The 21,303-nt window shown below is 46.2% G+C and overlaps 1 protein-coding gene across 1 annotated transcript in view; it reads right to left on the bottom strand.

Annotated features, from left to right (window-relative positions):
- Positions 1–21,303, bottom strand: part of NALF2 (NALCN channel auxiliary factor 2) — a 118,312-nt gene that overhangs the window by 23,710 nt on the left and 73,299 nt on the right. The window contains exon 2 of the mRNA XM_054996430.1: positions 5,434–5,605. Within this exon, the coding sequence (XP_054852405.1) occupies positions 5,434–5,605 (172 nt within the window). The remainder of the gene's footprint in view (positions 1–5,433; positions 5,606–21,303) is intronic.

Raw genomic sequence — 21,303 nt, 5'->3', positions numbered from 1 at the left:
CAGAAGTGTCTGCCATATTTCGGCTGGCATTGATCTGGTGGCGGGGAAGGGGGACTGCTTCTTCTTGGATGACTTTCAGAAAAATCTTTTGATCCTCTTGCAGCTTGGGTATAAAGGTGGCCACCTTGTTCCAAAGAAGGAGCTGATAAGCGGCCATCATCACGGCATAGTTCGCAATTTTCACCCCAAATGCAGCGGAAGTATAAACCTTGCGTCCCATCACATCCAGCCTCCTACTTTCCTTATCGGAGGGGACAGAAAGCGACCCTTGTTTGGGTTTCATCTGCATCTCCTTGGTTGCCAAGGACAAGGGGGGAGGATGAACAGAGAGGAAAGGTCATCTTTGGTCCTATAAAGGTTCTCAACCTTTCTGTTTGTAGCAGGGGTGGAAGCCGGCTTCAGCAGTTCCACAAATCCTTCAATCACAGGAAAGGTGATAGCAGGGGTAGATCCAGAATAGATATGCTGCAGGATCTTACCTGTGAACTTTGGTCCGGTAGAGGTCACGTCAATCTCTAGGGCCTTAGCCATACAATGGAGCAATTCGTTATATGCCCTGAAGTCATCTGTTGGAGATGCATCTTCTGCCGGGCCAATCTCGCTGTCATGGACCAACCTGGCCCAGCAGAGCAGAGAGACTCAGAGGACTCTTCTGAGGAAGAGGCAGCTGGTGAACCTGACCCAGATCCACAGCCAGTGGCAGAGGCACTGCAGGAGGAGGCAGTCTCTGAAGGCTCAGACACAGATCCACAGCCAGGTCCCAGCACATCAGTCCCTTGGCTTCCCGGCCCTGGGCCAGCAACAGAGAGCCAGGCACCAGCCAGCTCTCCCCCTTCATCACCAGAACCTTGGGAGTGCCGTCAGAGGAGGGCTAGGAGAGCCCTCCAAGCCAGAAGGCGCAGTGCCAGGCTAGCAGCACAGCACCGGCCCAGCATAATTAGTAATGATGAGTGCTTGCAGGAGCAGGCCTGAGGCAACTGGCAGGTGCATGCTATAGCACAAGCAGCTGAGCACTGTGAGGGTTAAAAGCAGCCGAAAAGGGAGTGGCTGTGTGGAAGCAACGTGTCTGCTTACTACTGACCTTGCTGCTGTGTTTGGAACTGATTCTCTTGTCTCTGACCTTGGCCTGTTCATGTGGATGTGTTTCTGGAATACCCCTTTGGAGGTGAAGCTTTGAGTGGTGCCCAATTGGTTCCTGAATGTTGGAACTGTGCTTTGCCCTGCTCAGACAACTTGGGAGTTTTCTCTTGCCTGCTGCCAGTGTGAGCCTGCAATCGGGACACTTGCCTTCAGGAGATTCAGACAGAGGAGAATCACTGGATCTGTGATGTTCGGTACCTATCTCAAAGCCAGTTTTGGAAGGGTGCGGGGTTTGTCTAGAACCTGCATAGGAGTAAGCTCTCACAGAAGGAGATCTGGAATCTCTCCTGGAAGGGAGCTCTGAGTAATAAGAACCTTCCCTGTAATGACGGTAAGGGATCGGTTCATCAGGCAGGTGACCTTCTCCCAAATAGCTTCTGTAAGAATAAGGGTTCATCCTGTGTCTGGAATGCCCCCTCCGCTCCTGAAATGATTGAGAGGAGCCAAGAGAAGCTGACTTAGGTCACCCCGATGGGGTGGGGGGTTTTTCCACCAGGATAACATCCTCATCTTGGCTACTCTTGGAATGGGGAGCACTGTGGGATGATAGATGATCCCCTGAGCCTCTATGCCTCTTCCTGAGAGGTTCGGAACTGGCGCCATCTGACTGTTCCAGAGGAGTTGGAGCCAAAATGACACTCTCCAAGATTGTCTTCTCATGTTTAGATGAATGATGTTTCCGTCTCCTTCTTCTCCCGGTCAGCCCCGGAACCAATGTCAGACCCGAAGACTTTGGAACCAAGGTAGAGTCACCATGTTGACATGGTGATGGCCGATCTGAAACAGTAATCGATGCCGAGGCGTTCTACTTCAGAGGGGCCTTCAGATTGGAGGCCTTTACGGAGGCGTTATCTCATCGGATCCGAGGAGATGCAGCGACTGCAGTCGATGTCGAGGGTGTTCGACTTCTAGGAGGCTTTAAGCCTGATGGTACCGAACCCGAGACGGTAGGAACCAGTTCCAAGGAACTTCGGACTGAAGTCGGGGTCAATTCCAGTGGTGGTCTAGACTCCAAATGGGTCAGAGAAGGGCAGGAGCATGGTGTTTTTGAGCCGGTTGATGCGAGGCCAGGTTGGGTAGTGGAAGATCTGTAGCCGCCATAGCACATTTCCATAGGGAAGCTTGCAGTCTACCCGCCCGCTCTTTGAAGTGAAGGCTCGGCAATGCTTACATGTCTGCATATTGTGGGTTTCACCCAAACAGTAGAGACAACTCGAATGGCCATCAGACAGAATCATTTTCCTGTCACAGGACACACATTATTTGAAAAGAGCTGTTTCCGACATTGTTGACAAACTTCGAGCAAGCAGAAGAGCTAGGAACCTCTACCATCGGTGGCAAAAGAGGAACTGAGGGTATGTCAGGGTGCCCCGCCTCTTAGAGGCCGTTTTCAGTGGGAAAGTCAGCTGTGCATGTGCACTGAGAGGCGAGGGCGCCCCCTAGTGGTATTGAGCTATGGAAATCTCTGAAATTGGCAGGACTGCACAGGAAGACTGTCGATGAACTTTAGTTGCACAGGTAAATGATCTTTGGTTAAAGTTGGACACCATCTTCCCTGATGATACTGCTAGATCTTGTTCCTTTGACACAACTGACCACCCTATTCTCATCCTTCCCAAGAATCCTGTCTTTTAGTCTCCCCATGCCTAGGTCTGCCTCCTCATGATGATTTCTCTCCTACCAAGAGTTGTTGCTTTAAGCCTCCCCTCGCCCACCCTGTTCGGGAGATTTCTGTTCCCCCACGGTCTGCTTCCCCCCCACCCCAGGATTAACCTCCCCTCATGGATTGCCTCTGTCCTTTCCTATACAGGAATATTCCTGTCTCCTTAAAGAATATCTACTCCTTCCCCTCAAGTTTAACCTCCTCCCAAAGATTATCTCTGTCCTCCTGACCTTTAAAAGAATATTCATGTCTCCCCAAGAACATCTCCTTGACTGGCACCTCAAAGACTGCTTCTGTCCCCATTCCAGGCCCAGAGCAGTTTAGCGGGTCCCAGAGACCGTCATTCCACTCTAGGGGCCATCATTCCATTCTCAGAGGAAACTTCTTTCTAATTCTGTCCGACAGCTTTTTGGTGCTGCAATGTATTCCAATGGAGCCAATGGAATGGGGGGATGTCGTATCACGGCGTTTTCTTGGCAGACTTTTTGTCATGGGGTGGTTTGCCAGTGCCTTCCCCAGTCATCTACACTTTACCCCCAGGAAACTGGGTACTCATTTTACCGACCTTGGAAGGATGGAAGGCTAAGTTAACCTTGAGCTGGCTACCTGAACCCATGTTCCACCAGGATCGAACTCAGGTCATGAGCAGAGCTTGGGCTGCAGTAATGCAGCTTACCACTCTTTGCCACGGGGCTCATCTCTACTTTACACTAGTCCACAGAGTATGGGAAACAAGCAGGAGGAACTGGAAAAGTCCTAACACAGGTAGGACATAATATGGCATTATTGAAAATTGGTAGAATGGCACTCACAATTGGAATACTAGGATTGAACTTGTTCAAAAGGGATAGACAAATAAGGAAGGGGAGGAGTAGCATTCTGTGTAAAGGAAATACATGTATCTGAGCATAGAATTTCAAAGCATGGGTCTTCTTACGGATTAAAAGCTGGCCAACTGACATGAAACAGAGAACAGGAATAGACAGCTTTTGCAATGGATAGAAGTGAGTAGTGGGTCCAACAAGGATCAGTATCGGGACTGGTGTTATTTAATAAATGATTTGGACTTGAGGATGAGCAATGTAGTAGCCAACTTTGCAGATGATACAAAATTATTCAAGATGGTGAAAAACAAGGCAAATCGTGAAGGCGATGTTTGGTGTAGAGCCAGTTGGGTGTAGTGGTTAAGAGTGACAGAACTTTAACACGGAGAACCAGGTTTGGTTCCCCACTCCTTTGCTTGAAGACAGCTGGGTGACCTTAGGTCAGTCACAGCTCTCTTAGAGCTCTCTCAGCCCCACCCACCTCCTAGGATGATTGTTGTGGGGATAATAATAACATACTTTGTAAACCGCTCTGAGTGGGCATTAAGTTGTCCTGAATGTTGCTATTATTATATTATTATGGGAGAATTTCTCTAAGTTGAGTTTCTGGGCAACAAGTGAGAGGATTGTGCGTTTTCACCATATCTTTGTATCCTTGCTCAGCCTGATGCTTGAACAGACCATGAATACTCTTTTGAATTTTTGTCCAAGTTTCTTATATCTTGCGTGCTCAAAGCCTGATCCCTGGAAACACACTATACCTATTCAGTCTTCCTATCTGAAGTGTGGTAACAGACAAGGATAGCAGGTAGCTCATCACACCTTGAGTGTGAAAGCTCAGAACTGTAAAAGAACAACAGATCATACCTGCACTAGCTTGTAGTTACAAAGCAGGAGACATGACAGTTAGACAGAGCAATGCAGGTTTAGAGCACTGGATTTGAAAATCTGCTTACTGGTTCAAAGCTGGGGTTATTAATTGAGGGCCAATATGTATGAGAAACTTGTAATTATTGTTTTTAATTATTGTTTGTTATGATAAAAAGTAGGCAGTACTTATATATTTAAGAAATGGATGCTTTCAGACCTCAGTGAGCAACCACACATTATCAGCAGCTTTCAAACCTTCATTTCTCTCAGCAAAAGGCAATGGACAAGGGGCTTTCCAGGGTGATTTTGGACATCTAACCCACCCCTGCTTCCCTCTCTCTTGCTCTGTGGGGAGGACTCACTGAGACCAGGCCCAGCAGCAACCACCTGGCAAGTGGCTACCATGAAATTCGCTCAGCTCTTCCAGGTGCAGTGGGAGCCACAACAAATCCTCAAAATTCAGTCATTTCTGTCTTGTGATGTCTGCTGATGTCCATTGATGCACTGCTGTTAATAAACGATTACTTTCCCTCCTGTGGCTAAGACTCATGTTTCTGGATAACAGAGCTTGGTAACTATAGGATCTAGTGGTAAATTATATGCATGTTCAGTGCTTTGCTTTTGCCCAAATCAGATGTGCCACCAGCTGTCTGCTGTCAGTAACCTCAGGGGCTCTGAAAAGCAACCTTGCTCCTACCTGATTCTTGGCCATGCCAGCATGTGATGGAGAATTAGGCATGTATATAGATGGGACCTCTATATTTAGAGTTCCCAAATACTGGAACCAACATCACCACCTTTCTGCTCTGCTTATGAACATTCCAAGAGGATCTGACCAACTGATGTTGGACACAAAAGATCAGGCTAGATGACCAGCAGGACAACTCTGAAGTTCTCATGGAATTGTTTCTGGAATACTTGCTACAAGAGTCTTACCCGTACATATGAATCCAGGCAACCCTCCATAGATCAGTTCATCATTATCAGGCAACACAAAGGGGCACCTAGTCTGCACCTCCAGGCAGTATTGCTTGCATGGAATCCGGTGTTGGCACTGAAGCTGTGTCACATTGAAATATTCAGAGCACAGCCAAGCCTTGTAGACAGCCTGCAAGAAGGAAACAACAGGTCAGAAGAAGCAACTGTGTGCCAACAAACTCCTAAATGTAACCAGAACCTTCATTTTATGAAAAATAGCGATAAGAGATCAATTGTTCAACATCTTCCACAGCTCTGAATATAAATTAAAAACCGTAACTCAATTTAAAATACATCCAACTTATCTAGCATGTAAGCTGGATATGTTAGATACTGACCCAGCCATGCTGATATATTCTATCATAAACTCCAGATAGGACAACTATAATGAGCTCTGCATGAAACTGCCTTTGATGTCTTGGTAGCATCAGCTGTCACAAAAATCATGGAATCACAGAGTTGGAAGGGATCTTTAGGGCCATCTAGTCCAACCCTCTGCACAATGCAGGAACTTCACAACTACCCCCCCCCCCAAATGCCCCAGTGACCCCCTGCTCCATGCCCAGAAGATGGCGAAACACCTCCAGGTTCCCTAGCCAAACTGGCCTGTGGAAAATTGCTACCTGACCCCAAGGTGGCAATCGGCATTACTCTGGGCATGTAAAAAGGGCCACAAAAGAAGGGCCACCTTGGTTCAGGTGGTGGTTTTCCACAGGCTGGTTTGGCTAGGGATCCTGGAGATGTTTCGCCATCTTCCGGGCATGGAGCAGGGGTCACTGGGGCAGTCGGGGGGGGGCGGTATTTGTGAATTTCCTGCATTGTGGAGGGGGTTGAACTAGATGACTCTAAAGGTCCCTTCCAACCCTATGTATCAGACAGGCAAGCAAACCTGTCTGCCATACCTGTGAATGTATATCTAATGGGGGGGGGGATAGGTAATAGTGTAGTTGCTTTCTTGCTTCACTGTATCTTTGCTACACTTTGTTCGGGTTGAGTGGGATTATCAGTACAGCTGGGACTGAGTGTCTGGGAACCAACCTGGAGAAACTCGACTCTGCATCTCTTCCAGGACTTTTGTGCTTCGCAGCTCCATGCCAACTTCAACTGACTGTCATTTGAACTGGAGAGAGGAGACTGGGGGTATTATCTTTCTGGGAGGACTTTGCTTTGGCATTCCAGGCAATTACCATGTACAGTGTACTTCTAGAGAACAATCTCTAATAAAGAACTTTAACTCATACAACTGTGCTTGATGAAGTGGAGTTTGAGAGAATCCCCTAGCCAGGCCTGACATGTTGCCTGGAATCTTCTTCATTCCCTTGGAATCAGGGGAAGCCAGCAAGATTCCCTACCTGCAGCATGGCAGAAGGAGGGGACAACAGAACTCCTGTGAACCCTGAGGACCTTTCTAAGGACCTCACGGGAACGCCAAAGCTTGGGACAAGCATGGTGTGTGGGGCGGGGGCGATTCCCAAGTCAGGAGTCAGGTTCCTACACTGGCTGGGTACAATGCCCAGAGGATGGATACCACATCCCTTGTACAGATGGATGAAGGAACAGAAAGAACGGTGCAGGGCGCATCTGTTTCAGTCAAGCTTGGGAAGTGGAACGGGAGCTCCAGGGAATCCGGGGGGGGGGAGCCTGGAGAACGAGGAGCAGCTGTTCAGACTGGCAGCTCTTCTGGGGATCCAAACCGAGGACACCAAAGGAGACCTCACCATGACGGAGGACCAGGGCATGGGCGATGATGATGGGGACAAGAAGCCCAGACACCTGAGTGGCATGCCTGACCTACAGCAGATGTGCGAAGAGATGGAGGTGGTCAGGCAGACAGTGCTGGAAATTATGGACGGTATGCAAGAACTGTACCTAGCTGTGCAGGCCCGTGGAGGAGGAGGGAGCCCTGGCGAGGCCTCCTGACCAAGCGGGAGCACGGATAGGTTGCCCCAAGGCCCAGTCGCACCTGCCTTCCCAGCGGGCCCAGCAGCACTCGTCCTCCCAGGGGCCCCAAGACCATGTGCTAGAGGAGCAAGGGTCCCACGGGACTTGAACATACCACCCCTGAATTGGCATAAACTGGAAGCCTGCTTTGACAGAGACCCCAAGGAATTGGGCTATTTCTTGGTGCAAGTAGGTGAGTTTCTAAGAGGATGGGGCCATACTTTCCCAGATGAACTGAGCCAAATAATGGTTGTTGTGGGTTTTCCGGGCTGTATTGCCGTGGTCTTGGCATTGTAGTTCCTGACGTTTCGCCAGCAGCTGTGGCTGGCATCTTCAGAGGTGTAGCACCAAAAGACAGAGATCTCTCAATGTCACAGTCAAATAAGCTACATAGGGTCTTGGCTGGGAGGCTCAGCAGCTAAATGGTCTGTGACTCTGTACTCAATGCAAACTCCTTCCCCTCTAAAGTGCTTTCTGGTCGTTTCTCTGGACTCCCTTATTCTGAACGAGTTTGTGACTGTGGACAAGGAAAGTTAGAGACCTTGGTTCATATAATAGTTTTTTGCCCTAAGTGGAGTAAGGAAAGAGAGAGAGTTATTATTCCTATTATGTTAAAAGAAAAGCTTCCCTTCCTTCCTTGGGCAATCTCAGTGCTACTGTCTGATAACTTTCCTGACAATCAAACCTCTGCTATAGTGGCTTCCTTTTTAGCCACGGTGATAAAGAAACAAAATCTTCATGAGCTTAGATAGTTTAAAGTGATAATGACGAGTTATGTCTGTGTGAATTGGGTCTGTTCAAGTGTACAGTTCATATTTTGTTGGTGTTTGTATGGCTTATGGCTTCGGCCGGAAAAGCAATAAATAAACAAGCAAACCCCAGAACTGGGGAGCGTGGAAGTGTTTGTCCAGGTGTTAAAGGAGCAGTATGAGGATCCTCTCAAGTAGGAGAGGGCGAGAACCCACCTGAGGTGGATAAGCAGGGTAACCGTCCGGTCTGGGAGTACGCAGCAGAGTTGCGAGAGTATGCAGCTAAACTGAGGGACTGGATGGAAGGTGTGAAGATAAGAGTTTTTCAGAGCCAGCCTGAACCTTGATCTGGTGGCTAAAGCGACGGTATAAGATGACCCTCGAACCCTTCTGGGCAGGATTTAACTGGCTTGTGAGATCAAAAATCAGGAGCAAATACTGAAGCTACTGAAGTTGCAGCATCATATCGGTCAGCGGAAAGGTTTGATGGACATCCAACTCCGGGAGCAAGGGAGGTTGTGAGCCAATGTTCCCTTGAGTGAGAGAGATTGGAGAATGAGACAAGGGCTGTGTTTGAGAAGCGGGGGAGCAGGCCACTTTGCCGCTGAATGTCTGGGTGAGGAAAAGAGCCAGCTGGGGACGAAGCCAAATCCAAGAAGCATACCAGACAGGCGCTCAAAGGGGAAGCCCTGATCTACATCCAGGAAGGAAGCAGCGGCAGCGGCCGTGGCACCAGAGAAGGAAAGGGACACCATGAGTAAAGAGCTCTTGTCAGACAATAAAGAGGAGCCGAGATCGCCGATGGGAAATAGCGGAGACCTGCTGTGAAGGGCACCAGCTGTGGCAGCCATCCTTTTTAAATGCTCAAGGACTGACTGATGATTTGTTCTAAAACTTCCGGGTCATGGAAGCTCTGGTGCCACAGAGGGTGAGACCAAACAGAGTGTTATTTTTCATAGTGGTCACTTTGTTAAACCCCCAGAGAGGGACGAACATCACGGTAAGGGCCTTGATTGTCTCGGGGTGCAGCAGAGACTTGATTGCCCCTGCGCTAGTGATGGGGTTGGGTCTGGAGGTGGCAAAACTACTTGAGCCTCTGGTGTTTGAACAGATAGACAGGATGGTCATGAAGGGGACCCCCCCTGTTATAAAACTGAGGCCACCCCAATGGGATTGGGGGGGGCATTGGGTGGAAAGGACTTTTGTGGTCAGCCTGGCCACCAAGTTTCCTCTGGTCTTGGGAGTAAGATGGCTGTGGGACCACAACCCCAACATCAGGTGGAAGGCCAGGGAGGTGTGGCTCTCTTCTGAGGCTTGCCAAAAACATGTATGGGGTGCCAAGTGGGGCCAAGACCCTCCCCCCCTCCCAGAGACTGTGTGTTTAACTATGGAAGAGAGGGAGAGCAGTCCCCCAGAGTATTAGGACTTGTCAGGTGTCTGAAGAGGTGGCGGCGGATGAACTACCCCCTCACAGAGCTACAGATTGTGCGACTGAGTTGATCCCAGGGACTAAATTGCCGAAAGGGAAAATTTACTCGATGAGCCTGGGAGAAAGACCGGAGTTACATACGTTCATTGATAAAAACCTGGCATGAGGTTTCATCTGGCCAGCTGTCTCTCCCCCATGCTGCCCCAGTGTTGTTAAGGAAGAAAAAGGATGAGGGCCTATAGTTGTGCACTATAGGGGAATCAATGCGGTCTTGATGTTGAATTCCTACCCCATCCCGTTGATCAGAGACTTGTTGGGGGTAGTGGCTCAGGTCAAGATATTCACAAAGCTGGACCTCCAAGATGCATATTTCCGAGTAAGAATAAAGGAGGGGGATGAGTGGGAGACAGCTTTTAATACCCCCCTGTGGCAATTTGAATATCGAGCCATGCCTTCCGGGTTGCAAGGGGCCCCTGGGACATTCATGAATTTAATTAATGAAGTTCCTTTATAAGGGAGTGATTGTTTATCTTGATGGTGTGATGGTGTATTCAGAGGACTATGAGTCCCATGTGAAATTGGTGCAGGTGCTAAAAACCTTGTACCAACACAAACTGTATGTGACTGTCCAAGTGTGAATTCCATAGAGGAGCTGGATTTTCTGGGGTACGGAGAATCAGGGAAAGGCTTGGAAATAGATCTGACCAAAGTTGAGGCAGTACTCGGATGGGAAGCTCCTAAAACTTGGTGGCAGCTACAGTCATTCCTGGGGTTTGCTAATTTCTACCGACCATAAAATTTTTTGCTCAAGTTGCCTTGCCGCTTACAGACTTACTAAAAACTAAGGGGAAAGGCGCTGGGAAAGTGAAACTGAGCGCTAAATTGGCCTGGTCTAAGGGATGCCAAGGACTTTGAGGAGGTGAAAGCTGGCTTCATCTCCAAACCTATGTTGCGTCATCCTGATGAGAGCCGCCCATTCGTAATTCAGGTGGATGTGAGTGATGTCGCCATGGGAGGAGTCCTACTGCAGGAAGGGGAGAATGGGAAAACGTACCCCTGTGCTTACGTGTCAAAGAAATTTTCTGAGGCTGAAAGGAAGTAGGTGGTGTGGGATAAGGAGAGGACAGTGGTCAAGCTGGCCCTAAGTACGTGGATACACTGGCTGGAGGGGGCCAAGGTACCATTTGAGGTGTGGACTGATCATAAAAATCTGGAGGTATTGAGAGAGCCCCGCAGGCTTGGAGCCAAGCAGCTGTGATGGGCAGAGTTTTTCTCCCGATTCAGCTTTGTACTTAAACATTTCCCTGGGAAATCAAATTTTCTGGCTGATGAGCTGTCCTGCCTTCCCCAGCATGACAGCTAATGGGAGGAAGTGGTGGACATGTTTTCCCCAGCCCAGTTAGGAGGGCCCATGGTCACCAGGAACCAAGCAGCGAAGGTGGACCGCCTTTCCCCTTCCTCTCCCCTTGAGTGGGGACAGAAAATTAAGGCAGAACTAGAAAAGGAGCGGGGGGAGACCTGCCCAAGGACTTAGAGAAAGGAGAAAATGGTTGCTGTTATAAGAACAACAAAATGTATATCCTGCTGGGGCTGTGGGGAGAGATATTGAAACACTGTCATGATGCCAAGTTGGCTGGCCTTTTCGGTTATTTAAAAATGCTGCACTTAATACAAAGACAGTTTTGGTGGCCAGGAATGCAGAAGGATGTATCGCAATATGTATCCACATGTCAGATCTGTTTGATGGGCAAAAATCGGGGGGGGGGGACCTCCAGGACTATTACAACCTCTAGAAACCCCACCCTGACCCTGGTCTGTAGTATCCATGGACTTTATCACTGACCTTCCTCCGAGCAAAGGAAAAACAGTGATTCTAGTGGTGGTGGATTTATTTTCTAAACAAGCCCATTTTATCCCATGCTCTAAGTTGCCAACAGCCAAAAAGTTGGCCACATTGTTCGTGCAGCACGTAGTAAGGCTCCATTCATTTCCTGATGAAGTAATATCGGATCGGGGCCCACAATTCATTGCCTAGTTTTGGCGGAAACAGAAGGAAGTAACAGGCATGACCCAGAGACTGAATTCAGCATATCACCCAGAGACTGATGGGCAATCCAAAATGGTTAACCAGGTCTTGGAGCAATTCCTAAGATGTTACATTAATTATGAACAAGATAATTGGACTGATTTCTTGGCGTTTGCCGAGTATTGTTACAACAATAGTGTTCATAGTTCTACGGGAGCATCTCCCTTTAACATCACACAGGGTTTCAAAGGCAAAGCCTTTCTGTTTGTAAAAGACCCCTGCCCGGGAGTGGGGGGGGGACCTCAACACCTGGTGGAACTCTATCGTGGGATATTTTTAAGGTTTTTAAAAAAACCTTAAAAAGGCCAAACAGATTACAAAAAACATGCAGACCATAAACACTGTCCCCCATGGGATCTGAAACCTGGAGATGAAGTCTATGTGTCCACAAAAAATCTCAAAGAGGAACAACCAAGCAAGAAATTGGGATGGAAGTTCATAGGGTCTTATAAAATTCTCCAAGTAATAAATGGAGTGGCTGTTAAACTAGACCTGCTCAAAAATTTGAGACACATACACCCAGTATTCCACTTCAGCTTACTAAAGAAAACTCCAGGGGCAGACGTCTGGCACCCAAAATCTGGAGTTCCTCCCCCACATGGTAGATGGGCAACCTCATCATGAAGTGGAAGCTGTATTGGACTCAAAGTAGAAAAGGGGAAATTGTTTTACCCCTTGGAAATACTTTGACCAGAGTCAGAATGAGTGGGTTCAGCCTAAAGACATGAGCTAGAAAACTCATCAGAGCTTTTCACAAACGTTATCCTGATAAACCGAGGGAGTGGTGATCATATTATAGATGTGATTTGGGGTGGGGGGAATAATGTCAGTCAAACAAGCCAGCCTGCCTGCCATACCTGTGGGTGTATGTCTACTGGGGGGGATGGGTAGTAGTGTAGTTGCTTTCTTGCTTCACTGTATCTTTGCTAAGCTTTATTTGGGTTGAGCGGGGTTATCAGTACAGCTGGGACTGAATGTCTGGGAACCAACCTGGAGAAACTCGACTCTGCATCTCTTCCAGGACTTTTGTGCTTCGCAGCTCCGTGCCAACTTCAACTGACTGTCATTTGAACTGGAGGGAGGAAACTGGGGGTATTATTTTTCTGGGAGGACTTTGCTTTGGCATTCCAGGCAATTACCATGTACAGTGTACTTCTAGAGAGCAATCTCTAATAAAGAACTTTAACTCATACAACTGTGTTTGATGAAGTGGAGAGTTTGAATCCCCTAGCCAGGCCTGACATTGTGATTCTATGAAAACCAAGCACTGATGCAACCCCTTCTCCCCTTCTCCTCACAGAATAAGCATTGTTGTCAAATGGGCATCTAGCCTCTGTGTAAAAACCTCCAATGGAGAGCCCACCAGTTCCTGAGAAAGCCTGTTCCACTGAGGGATTGCTCTATCTGTCAGGAAGTTCTTCCTAATGTTTAGCCGAAAGCTCTTTTGATTTACTTCCAAGCCGTTGGTTCTGGTCTGAGCTTCTGGTGTAGTGGAAAACAACTCCACACCCTCCTCTATATTGCAGCCCTTCAAGTACTTGAAGATGATTCATAGAATCATAGAATCATAGAGTTGGAAGGGGCCATACAGATCATCTAGTCCAACCCCCTGCCCAGTGCAGGATCAGCCTAAAGCATCTCTGACAAGTATTCATCCAGCCTCTTCTTGAAAACTGCCAGTGAGGGGGAGCTCACCACCTCCCTAGGCAGCTGATTCCACTTTTGAACTACTCTGACCATGAAAAAGTTTTTCCTAATATCCAGTCGGTACCTTTGTGCATGTAGTTTTAGCCCATTGCTTCGCGTCCTACCCTCTGCTGCCAACTGGAACAGCTCCCTGCCCTCCTCCAAATGACAGCCTTTCAAATATTTAAAGAGAGCAATCTTGTCCCCCCTCAACCTCCTCTTCTCCAAACTAAACATTCCCAAGGCCCTCAGCCTTTCCTCGTAGGGCTCAGTCTCCAGACCGCTGATCATCCTCGTCACTCTCCTCTGTACACTCTCGATTTTGTCCACATCCTTTTTGAAGTGAGGCCTCCAGAACTGCACACAGTACTCCAGGTGCGGCCTGACCAAGGCAGTATAGAGAGGGGCTATGATCTCCTGCGATTTCGATGCTATGGCCCCTTTGATACAACCCAGGATTGAATTAGCCTTTTTTGCCACCGCATCACACTGACTGCTCATATTCAGTTTACAGTCCACTCTTACCCCAAGATCCCTTTCACACAGGGGTGGGCAAATTGCGGCCCGCAGGCCACATGCGGCCCGCTACAGAGTTTTTTGTAGCCCGCCAAGACAGTCAGAAAAATCCGCCTTGAACCGAGATTTCCTTCCCATGCGTGATATGAAATTAGCACAATAAATAAATTGAATAAAACTACCACTATTTTATTTAATTTATATTTATTGATTTTTATGATACAATTTATACCTTTTCTGAAATGCAAAGTTAACTAATGAATGCAATCATTTTAAAAGGTGCAGCCCTCTGCTATCCTCCACTCCCACAAAGTGGCCCCTGAGCCAAAACAATTGCCCACCCCTGCTTTCACATATACTACTGCCCAGAAGTGTATCCCCCATCCAGTATTTGTGCTTCTCATTTTTGTGGCCCAGATGTAATACTGTGCACTTGTCTTTGTTGAATTGCATCCTATTCACAGCTGCCCCTTTCTCCAGAGTATTCAGGTCTTGTTGAATTTTAATTCTATCTTCTTGGGTGTTTGCTACCCCTCCCAATTTATCATCAGCAAACTTAATGAGCAGCCCTTCCACTCCTTCATCCAGATCATTGATAAAAATATTGAAAAGTACCGGGCCCAAAACCGAGCCCTGCGGCACCCCACTGGACACCTCCCTCCAATCTGATGAAACGCCGTTGACCACCACTCTTCGAGTGCGGTCCTCCAACCAGTTCCCTATCCACCGAACTGTCCTATAGTCCACTCCACAGTCTTCCAGTTTGCCCATCAGAATGTCATGGGGGACCTTATCAAAAGCTTTACTGAAATCCAGATAAATCACGTCAACAGAGTTCCCCCGATCCAGCAAGCTGGTCACTCGATCAAAGAGTGACCAGATTATCATATCACCTCTCAGCCATCTCCTCTCCAGGTTATAAATGTGGAAGCATAACTCCTGTTTGGTGTCGGTTACTTGGAAGACAATTCTAGAACTGCTTCAATTGCACTGGTTACTTAGTTGCTTCCAGGCCTAATTTAAAATGCTGATTTAAAGCCCTTCATCGCCTTAGAACCTGGTACACTTGTGCTTGGCAGCTGTGCCCTTCAGACAGCCTTTTCCTGGTGGTGCACTTAAGATTGCCTGGATAGCAACGTTTATATCATGGGCTTTTCCTGTGGCAGGTCTTGTCCTCTGGAATGACCGCCAGCAGGTGTTTAGAGGCTTTTACTTTCTGTATTTAAAAAGGAGTGTAAGGTTCTATTTTGGGCAGTCATTTGGTACAGGAGAAACTGTTTTGGCAGATTTTTAACAACTACTCTAAGAATGAAAGCAAATGTGCGTGGTTTGCATACTGAACCTGCTGTAGATATTTTTGGTCAGATAAAAAAGCTGGACAACTGGAAAACTCAGGAAATGTAGTTTATTTCTGTCTCCAGGATCAACCAAATGTATACAGTGCTGCTAGACTGGCCTTTGTAGCAATCATAAAGCCACTCTTTCCCCACAGTAATGTTTCAGGCTTTAAAACGCATGTTTAAATGGATAAACTTGGCAAGGTACTTGGAAAAAATAATTAGAAGGTCCAAAGCCTGCCTTAATCACATTGGAGGACTGAGCAATGCAGAGCTTGGCCCATGAGAGAAGAGGTCCATCTGGACATCTTGAGAAGCAAACCTACTGACACTTGAACTGACAATATCTTTTGATATAACATTCCTCAAAAATTAAATTAAAAGCACTGAAGTTCTTGCCTTTAAGCCCTGGGGTGGGGTCCATACCACCAGAGGTCTGGGGTGGGGTCTGACCACCAGAAGGCATCCTGGCGAGTGGGCTGAGTTGGCCATGAATTCAAACTCTGAGGCCAGGAAAGGCAGCAGGTGTTGACCTAATTCTCACAGAATTAATAAAAAAAAAAGAATTGTGAATGGTGGGTCTTGATATTAACAACCTTGTTTACAGCAACTGATAAAATGGGTAGAATACCAAAAGATTGCAGGGTGTCGGTTATTGTCCTCATCTACAAGAGAGGTAATAAAGATATGCCATCAAATTATAGACCGGTAAGCTTACTCAGCACTCTGAGCAAATTGTATAGAAGGGACTTACAGTGGAAATTAAGAGACTGCATCGAACAGAAGTGTCTGGCCAATGAGCCAGCAGGTTTTAGAGAGGGCTGTTCAACTCTAGACCAATGTATAATCCTGGATTACCTAATTGCAAAATATACTACAAAAACATCAGTGTTCTTATATGCAGCTTTCATTGATTTTAGGGCAGCATTTGATTCCTTCTCTAGAAATACACTATGGGAAAAATTAAAGGCTTCTTCTGTTGATGCCTTTTATTTTTGATTCAAGCTTTATACAAAAACACCACAATACAAATAAGATGTAATCTTACTGCACTGATAAAATCAGAGAAAGGAGTAAAACAGGGCTGCATTTTAGTGCCATTGTTATTTAATTTTTATAGAAATGACCTGGTGCCATGTTTAAGTGGTTCAGATTATCATTCTCCAAAGCTGGCAAATGAGCATGTTTCTATACTACTATATGCAGCTGATGCAGTGCTTCTCTCGAGGACACCGGCTGGACTTGTAGCTTGGCTCTGAGATGGCAGACAAATCTTATTCTTGCTGAAGTGTTTAGTGGCAGACAAGCAATACACAATTCTTGAGGGGTAGCTTTGAAGTCCTAAAACACTGTCCTAGAGTCCTAGAGCACTGCAAACACTTACTACTGTCAGCAAAACTGGCTGAAGATTATGACAAAACCAAAATAATGGCCTTTGCAGAGAGACCTAGGAGATATTCATGGTATCTAAACGAGACCTGCATAGAACAGGCGCACTGTTATAAATAATTAGGCATTATCATTCAGGAGAATGGAAGGAAAAATTCACATATAAACTATGTTTCCTCTAATGCACAAAAGAGTGCTGTGATGATACAAAAATTTTATTGATCCAGAGGGGGCCTCAATGTGGAAGTGGCCATTAGATTATTTTTGTGCAAGCCTCTCACACAGATGTTATATGGAGCTCCGCTTAGTATTACAGCGAAGAGGACATTGATGGAAAGAACACAGTCCAAATTCCTAAGAGCAGTACTTGAAATACCCAAGAATGTTCCTTGGGGCCAAGGAAGTTTGTAGCCAGACTCATAGGTTAGATTTTCGCAGGGCCAACTTCAACGAACTCAGAGGCTTGATGAGAGTCATTCCGTGGGGGAGTGTGCTGGAAGGGAAAGCAGCGAGTGAAGGGTGGGCTCTTCTCAAACATGAGCTTTTGCATGCTCAAGCCCTCACTATTCCAGCAAAATGGAAACATGGTAAGGGCTCCAAGAAACTGGTGTGGATGAACAGAGAGCTCCAGAATAAGCTAAGGGAGAAAAAGGAAATGTTCAGGAAATGGAGAGAAGGACAGGCCTCTAAAGAGGAATATATGAGGGTTACTAGGTACTGCAGATCAGCCATGAGAAAAGCCAAAGCTCAGTATGAGCTGGGTATAGCCAGGGGGGCTCACTACAATAAGAAAAACTTCTACAGATATATGAGAAGCAAACGCAAGGTAAAAGAGGCAATTGGACCACTGTTGGAAGGAAAAACTCTGATGAAGGATAGAGAAACAGCAGACAGGCTTAATGACTTTTTTGCCTCTGTTTTCTCCCCGAAGAACTTGAGCCCATCTACAGATGGTAGTAGACATGACAGGACATCTGGGTGGCTAGTTGACATTGACAGAGAGGTTCTGGAGAGGCACCTGGCTGCACTGGACGAATACAAATCCCCTGGGCTGGATGGGGTGCACCCAAGAGTGCTCAAAGAACTTTCTAGAGAACTTGCAGTGCCTCTGTCCATCATCTTCAAGGCCTCCTGGAGGACTGGGGATGTGCCACAAGATTGGAGAAGAGCAAATGTTATCCCAATCTTTAAGAAAAGGAAGAACGATGACCTGGGAAACTACGAGCCGGTCAGTCTGACTTCTGTTGCTGGGAAGATACTAGAGCAGATGTTAAAGGGATCAATCTGTAAGCATCTGAAGGACCGCTCAGTGATCCAGGGAAGTCAATATGGTTTTGTCCCCAACAGATCTTGTCAGACCAACCTGGTTTCCTTCTTTGATCAAGTGACAAGCTTACTGGATCGTGGGAATTCTATCAACGTGATTTACCTGGATTTCAGTAAAGTTTTTGATAAGGTTCCTCATGACATTCTAATGGGTAAACTGGAAGACTGCACTATAGGACAGTTCAGTGGCTAGGGAACTGGTTAGAGGACTGCACCAAAAGAGTGGTGGTCAATGGCATTTCATCAGATTGGAGGGAAGTGTCCTGTGGGGTCCTGCAGGGCTCGGTTTTGGGCCCGGTACTTTTCAATATTTGTATCAGTGATCTGGATGAAGGGGTAAATGGGCTACTCATTAAATTTGCTGATGAAACCAAATTGGGAGGAGTAGCAAACACCCAAGAAGATACATTTAAAATTCAACAAGACCGGAATACTCTGGTGAAGTGGGTGGTTGTGAACAGGATGCAATTCAACATAGATAAGAGCACAGTATTACATGTGGGCCACAAAAATGTGAAGCACAAATACTGGATGGAGGATACACTTCTGGGTAGCAGTGTATGCGAAAGGGATCTTGGGGTAAGAGTGGACTGTAAACTAAATATGAGCAGTCAGTGTGAAGCGGTGGCAAAAAAGGCAAACTCAGTCTTGGGTTGTATCAAAGGGGCCATAGCGTCGAAATCGCAGGAGGTCATGGCCCCTCTCTATACTGCCTTGGTCAGGCCGCACCTGGAGTACTGTGTGCAGTTCTGGAGGCCTCACTTTAAAAAGGATGTGGACAAAATCGAGAGGGTGCAGAAGAGAGCTACGAGAATGATCAGGGGTCTGGAGACTGAGCCCTACGAGGAAAGGCTGAGGGCCTTGGGAATGTTTAGTTTGGAGAAGAGGAGGTTGAGGGGGGACATGATTGCTCTCTTTAAATATTTGAAAGGCTGTCATTTGGAGGAGGGCAAGGAGCTGTTCCAGTTGGCAGCAGAGGGTAGGACCCGAAGCAACGGGCTTAAATTACATGTAGAATGGTACCGGTTGGATATTAGGAAAAACTTTTTCACGGTCAGAGTAGTTCAAAAGTGGAATCAGCTGCCTAGGGAGGTAGTGAGCTCCCCTTCACTGGCAGTTTTCAAGAAGAGGCTGGATGAATATTTATCAGAGGTGCTTTAGGCTGATCCTGCCTTGGGCAGAGGGTTGGACTAGAAGGTCTGTATGGACTCTTCCAACTCTGTGATTCCGAATGTGTCAAATTCAACTTTAAGATTGGAAGCTGGAATGGTAACGGTGGAAGCTATATTATGGATAGCAGTTACATTATATTGGCTAAAATTGGGTTCTACCATAAAAGGCCTGGCATATCTAGTTTTGAGGGATAACTTTGTTCCTCCCTGGTTGAGATTGCTGAGGAGCAATTTAGGTCATTATGGTTTCTCCCATCAATATCTATTGTGCATGAACATGGTATAGGCGCGGGTCCTGATTAAACAAAGAATCCTAGATGTGGAAAGGCAACTTGACCTGAGTAGTGTTAAGAACTATTTATTGGAGAGATGCATCATAAATAGGGTTTCACCAATGCCCTATTTAAACATCTTAGAGAATCCTGATTATAGGAGCACTTTTACTTTATTACGGTATAATGTCTTACCCTTTGCTGTCCTGGAAAGCAAATATAAGAAAATACCTTATGAAAAATGTTTGTGCCCATGCAGAGATGGGAGTGTCAAGTCCTTACTACATGTTTTCTTCGATTGCAAAACATATGAACATATTAGGGAAACATATATTAACCCTATAATTGACAGTCTTCTGGGGAAAGAGAGAAGGAATTATATTACAATTATGTTAGCAGACAGGAATAGGAAAATGACATTCCAAATGGCAAAATATGGCTGGATGGTCATTAATAGGAAGAAATTCTGGCTAAATATGCAGAATCCTAGATAAGTATCAATATAATCTGATAATATGGTAATTTGAATTTTAGATATTTATATTATGTAAATCATAGTAAGTTAAAATTTTAATGATTGTCTGGATATTTTAAGTATATGTTGCTGTTGAATAACTATGCTTTTAGGATTGATTAATTATGTTTTTAAGATTGGTTTATTAAGCAAATTTTTAAACATGGTTACTTGCTGAAAAATGCAGCTTTTAAAATATTTATTCTATTTGGTGTGTGCCTCACTGATGTGCAATCATAGGTAATGCTGAATTGGTCGAGAGAATGTGATGGCTAATAAACTTTGTTGCTGTATTAATCCTGTGGCTGGTCCTCTCTGGCTATGGGCAGAGTTCCAGCCTGGGAGTGACCTCAGAGTGAGAGGAGGGGGTTTCCAGGTACCTCATCTCCTCTTTTCACCATAGAACTTGACTGTTTTGTTTAGCTGCTAGCTGCTCTTCCCAATCCAGCATAAAAACAGCTGCTATTGGTTCCTGGCCCCAGGGAGGCCCATTTAGCGTCGACCAGAGCCAGGGACTTTTTGGTCCTGGCTCCAACCTGGTGGAATGCTCTGTCTAAAGAGATCATGGCCTGGCCGGATTTGCTATCCTTCTGCTGGGCCTGTAAGACAGAGCTGTTCCACCAGGCATATGGTTGATGCCCTGGGCCTCCCTGCCAGCCACCTAGAGAAAGCTGTGCCCCTACAAAGGGTATCTACCACCACCTAGCCTTTGCCATATATTTCTGGAGGTGGTTGGGTGGTGGTTGCTGGAGAAATCCGCTGCCATATGTTTTTCAAAACCTGCTGCTGTGTTGCTTGTTGTGTTTGTCCTTTTTTAAATATTTAAGATGTTTTATTGGTTTTAAAGATACTGTATTTTATATTATTCTATTAATTAGAATCCACCCTAAGCCTGCTGGTGCAGGGAGGGCAGAATACAAATCTAAATAAATAAATAAATAAATAAATAAATAAATAAATAAATAATTTAACCTCATGGGTTAAGAAATTCTGAAAGGACATAAATTGATCATATAGTGCTAAGGGAGCTTAGGTCACATGAACTTCCGTAAACTATCCATTCTCCCTTCACATCCAGGCTTTGATAACCTTGGGCTGCACTTCCAATTGTGGATCATGCAACTGAGCCAAAAGTTTACTAAAGATCTCCAGATACTCCCTCTTGAAGAGCAGCTGCAGTAACTGTGAAATGCCCTGCACCCCAGAATTCCTTCAAAGTTTACAAAAAGTAGCACTTACTATGGGCCTAACTGGATGTGATGTCATCCTTGCGGCAACCATGAGGACATTATCACATCTAGTTGGGTCCTAAATACCTTTTATTTTTGGCTACACAAGACTTGAAGGAAAAGGTGAATGGGGGGGGGGGACTCATCTCTCATCCAAGTTGCTATCGAGCTCATTTAGACAT

The sequence above is a fragment of the Eublepharis macularius genome, chromosome 13 (genome assembly GCF_028583425.1).
Source record: "Eublepharis macularius isolate TG4126 chromosome 13, MPM_Emac_v1.0, whole genome shotgun sequence".
NCBI classification, from domain to species: domain Eukaryota; kingdom Metazoa; phylum Chordata; class Lepidosauria; order Squamata; family Eublepharidae; genus Eublepharis; species Eublepharis macularius.
Note: the sequence above shows the minus strand (reverse complement) of the source record. Positions and strands in the feature narration are given on the sequence as shown.